General features: G+C 42.7%; 1 protein-coding gene across 2 annotated transcripts in view; it reads right to left on the bottom strand.

Moving 5' to 3' along the window:
- Positions 1–10,852, bottom strand: part of LOC146517217 (protein kinase C beta type-like) — a 38,387-nt gene extending 27,535 nt beyond the window's left edge. The window contains exons 1-2 of one of the 2 annotated variants that reach the window (XM_085162452.1): positions 10,267–10,852; positions 9,786–9,817 (exon numbers count right to left, since the gene is read on the bottom strand). In XM_085162452.1, coding sequence (XP_085018578.1) covers positions 9,786–9,817; positions 10,267–10,430 — 196 coding nt within the window. In that variant the 5' untranslated portion in view covers positions 10,431–10,852. The remainder of the gene's footprint in view (positions 1–9,785; positions 9,818–10,266) is intronic. The other variant, XM_085162451.1, reaches the window with a different exon arrangement.
- Between the last annotated feature and the right edge of the window lie 423 nt (positions 10,853–11,275).

Consider the following 11,275-nt stretch of genomic DNA (forward strand, 5'->3'; position numbering starts at 1 on the left):
TAATAGCGCAGGATATGTGCAAATTTAAGGTGCAGCAGGCAAATGCAATAAAAAAAAAAAAAGAATATATCTAAAAGCCTTCTGCAGTTCTTCCCTGCCATCAGAGGAGAACGAGCATGTGTACGTGCTTCAAATGCCAAAAAATATCAGTGTCAGCGCTGACATGTGGCTTCAAATCCAGCTCTCCCAGGAGGAAGTCCTCCACTGAGCCCATTGCGCCACTGTGTCTTACTTCCTACATTCACTTTTTCACTTTTTCACAGTATACTGTTCACTTCATCTGGCCTGAGGGAACCTGCGACAGCCGCCAATCACTGACTAGATTCTCTTAAGCCTGAATACAGAGCCTGGAGGAAGTATGAAGGCTAGTCCTTTCACATCAGTTGTGTCACAATATGCTGAATGGATTACACTTGATATGATTTGTTTGGTTTATTTTCTTTTTTGGCAACAACCTTATTAGTTCCTGGGACCGACGAGATACAAGAACCTACTGATGTTCATGTCATTATTATTTCACAGACAAGTTTGAATGTATTAAATCAGAACAAGGACAGGCATCAACAACACTGCAGCCCTGTTGTCGGCACATACGTTACTGCATTCTTCAAAATCAGTCATGCAGACAAATACAAAAAATTTAAAGTGTGATTACTATAGCATTAACTTTGGTAGGGTTTTCCGGACGAGACCTCAAGGCTAACTTCCATGACAAAAGGGCCTCACTTTAATGGGGAAGGTACCAGTAGACCTCACAGCAGGCCTGCTTTCATTAAGAGTTCAGTCACACAGCACTAGACTGCCTCGTAACCGCAGGTCGGTATTCTACTACTTCCTGTAAACATGTCTGTCATGAGAATAATCTGAAAGTGGACTAATGTCACTGTCTACAGAGGATAAAGTATTAAAAATATTAATTTAAAAAGTATAAGTGTATAATTGGTTATTTATGACAAATTTCAAATTCAGCAAGTTGTGTTTATTTGAATTGGGGACAATTTTCCTCTGCTACATATACAGCTGTTAAGTGATGACATTTGAACTCTGCTTTTGGGTCTAAACTATTCTGTGTTTATTAAGGCCTTTGTGTTTTTAACATGTTTTAATGCTTTGTACCTTGTTCATTTTACTCTGAAAAAGCCCCTAAAGTCAGTGATAACTATCAGCCTCTCTTGGTTTTTATTACCACTGTTCATTTTACAGCTAAGTTTTAAAACCTTACATGTAACTACAGCCCAGCCCATGCAGCAGTATATTAATGAGTAACCTCTTATTGGGGATGGATTATCTCAGCTGTTCTCCTGACTCATGTTTCGTCCGTTTACAGCATCCTGCAATATGATTGCATTTGTCCCTAACCATTGGGAACCCTCATGTTAACTTTTATCGAGTGGAAAAAAGTTAGCATTCATCCTCCAGCTTCACTGTGTTTACACTGTGCTAATCATATATTATGCTAGCTCTGTCGCTAGCCACCATGTAGCACATCATGATATACCAGCTAGGCCAACATTAGTAACCCTACAAACGTCACTACTGTTTAGTTTTCTGTCTTCATGTTGGAAGTGATAGCAGAGCTGTACGTTTTAATTTTTCTGCAATCACTCAGTCAGAACATGTGATAACATCTGGATGTTAAACTTAATTGTTACACCTGTGGAGGAGTCACACTGATCATTTTATTAAAGATGAATTTAAATAGTTTTTAACTCTCAGTGATGCTGCAGTGTTTGTTTGACTTTGGGACCTGCAGCGGAGTTTGGACCCGGAAACGGCCAATGACGTATGACTTAAAGATACTGTATCTACATGAGGAGTGCAACATGATAGCCAGGCTGACTCATTGTTGTGATGAACAGCAACAGTTCAGCTAGCGTAAGTTAACGGCTATCCAAATGTACCATAATTATGAACTGATACTAGATTTTTAGATATTTTTTTAAATAGTTCAAGTATTATACCCATTGTTTAAATATCAATAAAATGTCTATTTTTATGTTACTTCCATATATGCTCTTCTTTAAAAACACAGATCTGCTTTTACTTCTAAAGACACCTCTGCATTTGCAAAAAAAAAAAAAGAAAAAAGAAAGCAACATGTAGCAATATAACCCTAACTGTATGGAAATGTTAGCCAACTGGAACCCTGCAAACACAAACACAGCGCGCAGTCTGACGTAAAAAACAAACTAAATAAATAAATAAATAGATAGAGGAAGGTGGACGCCTTTCATGCTGTAAAACAAAATCTTTCCTCAATGGCCTAAAATGCTGTTTACATGTCAGCGAGGCCAAAACAAATAGACAGGGCCTTACCGTAAAGCCGGTCTTAACTACAGTTTCAGAAATAGTCAGATTAAAGGAGACTTTCAATCAGAATGTCCCCAGCTTAGACGTCTTATATCAAGTCACTTAAACTAGAAGTTCAATGCAAACTACCAACACTTGATGTTTGCTGTTTCCAGAGTCATACAAAAAAATGGCCAACTCAACATTTGAACAAAAGGCTACAAATAAAATGTCCTCAAATTGTTGTCAGGCATTCTTTTTATTTATTGATTTATTTACAAATCTCTCCACAAACTCTGAAATTATGTGGAATAGCTCACAAGATTTGGGACCAATGACCTTTGGGTGTTATGCAGATGCTGTTTAAACAGAATTTGAATATTTTTTCCCTGTTTATTCTACAAACTGTCAAAATAAACAGGCCACTTTGTTAAGTACACCTGTTCAGCTGCTTATTAATGCCAACATCAGTTTCCAATCTTGTCAGAACAGGAAACTGAGGCTGCAACATGCCAAGACTCATTAAACTGTGTAATACATTGGAAAATAGCTGCCTGGTCTGATGAGGCTCAACTTTTGCTGCAACATTTAGATGGCAGGGTCAGAAGTCGGCATAAACATCACAAAGCAACAGATCCATGCTGCTCTGTAGAAACGGATAAGGCTGCTGAAGGAGGTGTAATTGTGGGGGGTGGGTACTTTTTGGCACACTTTGCCACATCATTTAAAATGCCACAGCCCACCCAAATATTGTTGCTGACCATGTCAATACCTTTATGAGCACAGTGTATCTTCTTATGGCTGCGTCCAGCAAGATAGCACGTCATGTCACAAAGCTCTAATCATCTCAAACTGGTTTCTTGAACATGACAGTGAGCTCATGATGGCCTTCACAGTCAGCATGTAGCTGAATCAATAAGGTGAAGAATTAACACAGTTCTGAAAGAAAAAGCTGGGTCCAAGCTGGCACTCGGAAGGTGTACGTAATGAGGTGGCCATTGAGTGCAAGCCTGATTGTTTCTGGTAATGATTAGATTATTTGCTTAGCACTCAAACATCAACATGCAGGAAGGAAAGTTGCAAGTCTAAATAAATACCTTCCATGGAAATTGCTTCAGGGCTGCATTTCAGAAGTAAAAGCACTTAAAGGGAACCAGCCTGTCACTTGAGAAAATTTGACTTGTCACAGCAGGAAAGAATAGGTATAAATAATGACACGAGTAGTCATGTCATAGATCGTACCACTATCTGGCCCACCATCTCCTGCCAGGGCTTGCTGGGAATGCTTCGACAGAGCTGCAATTTTGCACACCACTGCCTGTGCTTTAAATACTGGGAGCCATTAAAATTGCGATTTAAAAGAGGCCTTTTATCATTAAACCAACTACTTCTTCTCCCTTCCCATCTCAGCGACTCATAAATCCCAGCCATAATTTATAACCACTTTGCGGCATTTTAAATTTGTCTAATGTGATTTTCACTTGTGAAACGTTCCCTGAAATCATGGCACGTTAGCTGAACTGAAAACTGTCCTTAACACAGCCAGTCCAACCTCAGTTCAGACACCTGCATCTGACTGCAGCAGGAAACAACAACAGTAACTTCCTCTTTTTTTTGCCCGCGGTGCACTCAGGTGTGCACACATATACAAACGAGGACCAGTAAAAGAAAAATGAAAAGCTGGGAAAAGAAAGAAAGAATAGAGATCTTTGAATACCTGCAGAACAGGAATCCAACACACCCACAACGGGCATAAGATACCTATATCACATGTACGAAACATAGTGTGTCTCCTGCTGGACACCCCCCTCCGCCCACACTCACGTGCACATACAATCCACCCTGCACGTCAGAACAAGTCCTTACTACACGCATGAAATTCCTTCAAACCAACAACAGTGTTGTTGACTTGCTGTGTGTGTGTGGGGGGGGGGGGGGGGGGGGGGGGTTGTGCACCTCCCATTCGCAATAACCTAATCTACACCCTTCTTCTTTCTCTCTCAGGACTCTTAAAGCACCAGCGTTCACTCTTAGCATCTAAACACTTTTCTCTCACCTCAGGTAAAACACAGCAGAGGAAAAAGCCCCTTTCTTTTACGCAACTTATATGTAGATTATCTGACTTAATGCCATAACATTCAAATATAATTAAAATGGCTATTTTTACTTTAAAGTGGGCCCCTTTTAAAGTTCCTTTATTCTCAACACTTTTATATATTTTAAGTTATTTAACCTATAAATTCAACGCAGCTACTAAAGGACGTAACAGTGTAACCATTTTGTCAGTGGCTGTTTCCAAAGTCATGAATAAAAGTTCAGCCGATTATTTACAGAAGTTATAGAACCAATCCTCACAAAAAGCAGAAGCTTGTGGTGCGAAATCTTTACAAAAGTTTATTTAGAAATTTCTCCACCGGCTCTCACATCGGGTTAAATTCACAGAAAAAACTTGCAAACTTTTTTCCTTCTTTATGGAAGGAAATGATTTTAGCACCTTTAAATGTTTTCCTTTGCCCTCCATTCATTTTCTGAAGCCCCATTCACACATACCTTGACACCTGTGGATGATCCCACTTACCCACAACAATCAAAGGTTGCTAGGGAAAAATGTGCTTTCCGCAACGGGTTGGCAAGTGTTTCCTAGCAGCTGCTAGGTTTAACTGGCTGCAAAGAGGTCTACAGTACAGTGCACTTGCAATTACTTTGGTTGTTAGCAGGTTGCTATGGTTGCCTTCAGTTAGCGTGGATAAAAGCGGTTTGTCGGGAAACACTCGACAACTGCTTGCCCAGAGGCAGTGAAACTGTGAAAAGTGCAACGCAAACTACAAACAGATAGTCACCTTCAAAAGTAAAAGCTGCACCTTTTGAAATACACAGCTTTTACTTTGAAGGTGAATGGTCTCCAAACAACAAGAGGCCACGACAATCTGCTGACGACCAAAGCAATCACAGGGAGGTTTTTAATGCAAATAATTTTATAGTCGGCCAGCAACTAGTCACCAACCAGTTGAGTAACACACATTTTCACCAGTGCCGGAGGTTCCTAAGAGATTTCTAGGCATGTTTAACTAAGCCCATAACAGCTTATCCAACTAAGAGTGGTGACAGTTTGCCAGTCTATCACAGGGCTAACACAGAGCAAAGGATAACCACACACTCTCACATCCACATCTACACGTATCAGTTACACCTCACAGCAGGTAGGTTCCTGGGTTCAAACCTCTGGGTTTGCTGTGATATTCTCAAAGTTTCCTTGTGCCTACAGGGGTTTCCTCCCACAGCCCAAAGACACGCACTTTAGATTAGGCTGTTCAGTGCAGTTACTTAAATATGAAGAAGGGTTGCAACTGATTACTGTATCAGTTATTTTACTCATGAATCATTCAGTTGGAAAAGATGAATTTGTTCAGTGAAATATCAAAGCATGACTGAGTGACCGACTGAGGGACTGGTGCGTCACAAAAACCAAACCATCAAAACACAGCGTAAAAACTTAATCACAACATTATTAATGGATAAACAACTTCAAGTAGCATTTCAGTTTCTAACAAACTGTGCACTGAAAATCTGAAGGACGACTCTCTCTTTTTGTCTTTATATGTGAACTGCAAACAAAGCTTTAGCTGCTGAACTCTACATCTGATTAATATAAAAGCAATACAAAGCTGTGGTACTGCACGGTTTCCAACAACGAAGCATCAACTGTGATTGCATCTGCACATCTTTCAGGCTATCGCATTAAAATCTAAACTTGTGCTCACTTCTCAAACTAATTTAGCAACGTTAAGATATGATTTAACCAGTAAATAAGCAACACAGCACTTCCTGAGAATTCAAGATAATCGTTTGCTTGTTTCTAAAGCTGTCGAACTCTAGAAAGCATCAGCAAAGTGTATATGTAGGCCCACACATCTGAAACAAGAACAGGATGCCAACTAGGCATTCAGTGTTCACTGGATACTCGAGGTGAATATTTGTTTGATCCACATTTAATTTACATACTCCATATTTATAGAAGTTTCAATGTGCGGTACAAGCACAGGTCAACTTTTGACCGTACTTGTTCTTCTTGTTGTAATTCATACCAACATTTCGATCTGTTCACGTGATCACTTTTACCAAGAACCACCCTGAACAGGAAGAACAGGGTCCCCAAAGACGACACGGCGGGGCTATGCTGCTGCTCTGCATGGCAGCAGACTTTCTGAGCACAAGTAAAATTAAAGGTGGGAGGGGCTGATACACAAGCTGCTCTTCAGCCTTTTTGAATGGCAGAAGTTGATTTGGCTAGATAAGGATCACGTGATTTTGACAGGATGTGTTTTTTCTGTGGTGTTTGAGCTTACTTTAACCTTTTCGGTTACCTTTAAGATCACTGTCATATCACACGGGCTAATTCATTCAGAAGCACCGTCTCATACTGCTGTGCTCCTCAGACACATGCAGCATTATTTTTATTAGATTACAGCTGATTATACGCTGCACAGACACATTTGTCATGTTTGTGCACCGCAGGACACCTCAGGCATTTGAAAGCTGTCCTTCCTTCCCGTCATCTTTATCAAACAGCTCTTATGTTTGAGTTGAATTCCTGAGACTAACGGTGCTCTGACATGATGTTTTTTCATCTCAATTATGCAGTGGTTACATCAAATTTAAAATTACTTATAAGTTTTATAAATTAAGCTGGACTTGATTTTAGGTTCATGAATACCCTTCAGCTTTCATCCGAGACCCTTTTTTGATTCTGAAGGCCAAAACAAACCTAAAAAGAAGTCCAGCTGGCTTCAACTCAAGCGCTTAAGACTACTCTGATCTGGATCAATGAGAACCTGCAAAGTCAAATTTATTAAATGACTTATTTTTCTTTCACTCATAAATAAAGACATCTCTGTATGTGTGTGTGTTAATGTGTCTGTTAGGGCTGGGCCATATCATACCGTTCACTGTAATACCGGTATAATGTTGGGCAACGACAAGAAAATGAAATATCGCGATAGAATATGGGTACGGAGCCTATGGAGCATTACGGCTACCGTAGGCAGGAGCCTCGCGGAGTGATACGTACGGTGCTTCAACGTAATATTGCCGTATTGCGTGTGTATTACCTCTAAGTTTTGTGGATATTAAACACGGTTATGCTGAGGATATGTTGGCCAATTTCCACTGGAAATGCATTTTGGTTAAACTGTCAGCAAGGAATTTGCATTTGCACTGTTACATTTTTATATAACTTTGATGCAAAAAACAGCTGCTTGCTTAAGTGAAAATACATTGATGGTTTTTTTTTTTTTTTGCACTAATAAAATTGTGGAGTTGTAAAGTATTTTGTCTAGTGTCAATTATATCATCAGTTATATCGTTATCGCAAATTTTCAAATCTGTATCATGATAAATGCTTTTGGTCATATCGCCCTGCTCTTCACCTCCCTCTAGAAATGGATTGGCTTTTTAAACCATCATGCACACACTCACACTCCAATGGATGCATCAGATGAAACTTTGGGGGTTCAGTACCTTAAATAGCATCCACAGAACCACCGACCTTTTAATTAGTGGATGCTCTACCTTCTGAGGCACAGCTACATCCAAACTTACAACACCTAGTCCTGTCCAAATATCAACCGAGCTCAACCCCCACTTAGCTTCCAAGATCAGACAGGAACCGTTTGGTACTCATTGGTTGTATTTCTGAGGTCAGCACATTGTCAAATTTGAGCTCATCTCAGTGAGAACGCGTCATGTTTTGGCTAAAATCTGATGAGCTGGGATGACCACACGAATGTTTACATTGTCATTTCTGTGAGTAGATTTATTGACGTAATGCATTCCCATTACCGGCCTAAACCTTATTCTAACCTCACCGCTAAACCAATCCTCTGACGAGGAGTTAGAAGGTGTAAACACACCTCTAAAACCTCCTCACTAGAGTAGTCTAAATTAAATTCAAACAAAATAGTAATGCAATACTTGGCTATGGTTTATGTTTATTGTGCTCTTTCGGTTTCTTGGAGGGCGTCGGGTTAAGCGACGACAAATTCAGTCACTCTCTTGTTGTGTGGCAACCCACAAATGACACGCTCAGCGAGCGCATTCTTACATCTGTCCTCGTTTCAAAGAGCATCACTCTGTGCACGTCTTCATGTGAGGACATCTGACAGCTGCAGTTAGAGAAATAACCCGGACCTCATTCTTTGTAACCCAGCGGGGGGTTTCTCGTTTTATTTTTGAACACCAGTAAAAGCAGTTTGGTTTGACATTAGCGAAGCTGGACAGATGAACTGTGCTGATTTTTTGTTTACTTTTTTTAAGTGGTTTAAGTACATTTTATTTTACAGCCCAAGTAACAGCTGAGGAAAAAATAAATAACACTTATTTGAGTTATTGCTGTTAAATTTGGCATTAACTTACAGAGCACAGCTCTGGTCTGCATGCACACGAGTGCTGACTGGATACTTTTCATATCTTTGATGTTTACTTTCTTCTCAGTCAGAGGCATAAAAGGCTTTCTATATGATTAAGAGTGCTCTGTTTTCACTAAGCTGGTTGAAACTTGCAATAAAACCTTATCTGACAGCAGCTCTACCTGAGAAAGGCCGCAGACAACTCAGGCTAATTAACTGCACACCAGTCCGTAGTCCAGGCGCCCGTGTGCGCTCGCTCACCCACATAAAGCGTTAATTTTTTCTACCTCCAGTGCATTTCCTGTATCAGCAGCAGAGCAGTTGAGGAGGGGACTTGGACTTTTTCACTAGTAATGCTATTACACAAGAGGCTAACGTGGAAACTCTGGCTGCCTCGTCCTGAGCCGCACATGGATGATCATGACCGAGGCTAAATGACTTGAGGTGGATGTCTGAGAAGGATGGTGAAGAAGAGGAAGTGATACAGAGCGACAACAATCGCCACAGCTGAGCAGCATGCATGTGATTGAGGGGTGTCACCGTGCTGCTGCAAGGGCCTGTTTGTGAAACTGCTTTGTGCAGAGGTCCATGTCTAGACACCCACCAGCACCTTGAGTAGCCACCCACCCGCAGCCACACATCACCATCCACCCCCACATGCACAGACACACGCCCACCACCATTTTACAGCTCCAATCAGATGTAAACAGCATGATAAATCCAACTTCCTGGTCTGTCTCCCTGCCATCTCTCCTCGGTCAAAACCAGACATCTCAGCTTTCAGTGCTCCGCCGACTCTTCTACTCTTACATCTCACACTGTCTCCTCAGCTCGAGCCTCTTCGGGGAGCTTTCCCACTCTCATTTATCACTGCTGGCAAGCACCTGCTTTGAGTTTGACACCTGCCTGCCAACACCATCCCGCCATCAACAAAAGAGTCAACAGGTCACCGTTAACAGTGTGCAGACCTGAGGCCCCCGAATATAAGAAACAAACACACACACAGCAACACTCCTTCAGACAGTGAACATCCGTCCACACACCCACAGCCATATGCAGCAGAGGGATTTGTGAATGAGCCGCTGCTCTTACCTTGGCACTGGAATCCCTGCTTCCCAAAGCCCCTGTGGACAGAAAGACAGGGCTGTGAGATTTGGGGAATTCACAAGATATGCATTGGCAGTGACGCGCACGCGCACACACATATCCAATCACACATGATCTCACACGCGCGCGCACACACACATCAGCGGGGCCCTGTGTCTTCAGCAGCATTCCTCCAGTGTCAGAGATGGGTGTCCGGGACGATGCGGTAAAAACACCGAGCAGCAGCAACTGCTCTGCGGCTGCCGACACGCCATCTCTCCCCAACAGGCCCGCGGTGTTGTCGCATTGTGGAGAATTGTGGAGGGGGGTGGGGGGGTGTATGGCGCACCGCGGTGTTTTTCATGACAATGACAATGAAAGAAACACTGCGGTGTCAGTGTGGACGAAGGCCGATTGAGCCGCAGCAGCAAGTGAATCACCTGTGTCCTTTCCCCTCACACACACACACGCCCGCGCGCACACTCACCAGATGAAGTCCGTGCAGTGGCTGCAGAAGGTTGGCTGCTTGAAGAAGCGCGCGATGAACTTGTGGTTCTTCACCTCGTGCACATTCTTCTGACGGAGGGCTCCCTGACGGGCAAAGCCGCGCGCGCTCTCCGGCACCTCTCCTTCGCTGTTGGGGTCAGCCATCTTAACGAGGAAGCGGCGGCGGTCCGAGAGGAGGAACGAGGGGTGAGGAGAGGGGAGAGAGAGACGCGACGGAGGCGGCGGGGGAGGACGAGTCGTGGTACAGGTGCCGCCTCCTTCTCCTCTTCGCCCCGCTGGCCGCCGCGGTGTCGCTCGTGCTGCCGGTGTTTTTGTCGGTCTGCGTCCAGCTCGCGCTCAAGCTGCTGCAGCTGCTTCTTCCGGCGGGTCCCCGTGCCGCGCGCCTGCTTCCCTCTTCTCACCGATGTGCCGCTGCTTACAACTCTCTCTCTCTCTCTCTTCCTCTCTCTCTGTATTTGTGCGTTGACGTGTTGTTTGTGTGGCACACCTCTGAAGCGATCTCTCTCCGTCTATGGCACCACGAGCCCTGCGTTCTTTCACTGTGATGTACTTCTGGAGACACACGCATCCAAACCAGTCTGAGACGCCAGTTAACAGAAACCAGTGATTGCCCACGAGCCCGTGAGTCAGAGGCCCCTGAAGCTCCGATTTCAGAGAGTCCCTCATTATTAGCCAATCTTGTGACCCCGTTTTCTAAAAAAAAATCTACCTTTAGTCATAGACTCTTATTTCAGTATAAACATATAAAGAGCATTAGAATTTCAAGTTGAACTCGTGCCTCTGTGTCTGAATGAAAACTTACATTTTTAAATATTTCATTGATTATATACCTCTGACTTATTCTGTAAAGTGTAATTAGATGTGTCTATTGTCATCAGTGTTTTCAGCATTATTAATGTAGCTTTTCAGAGTCAGTGTGGACTTTGATCATCAGCACCTATTTGTCAATATATATGTAGACAGAGAATATGGATTCTGGAAGTGAAAAA

The sequence above is a fragment of the Neolamprologus multifasciatus genome, chromosome 6 (assembly GCF_963576455.1).
Source record: "Neolamprologus multifasciatus chromosome 6, fNeoMul1.2, whole genome shotgun sequence".
In the NCBI taxonomy this organism is placed as follows: domain Eukaryota; kingdom Metazoa; phylum Chordata; class Actinopteri; order Cichliformes; family Cichlidae; genus Neolamprologus; species Neolamprologus multifasciatus.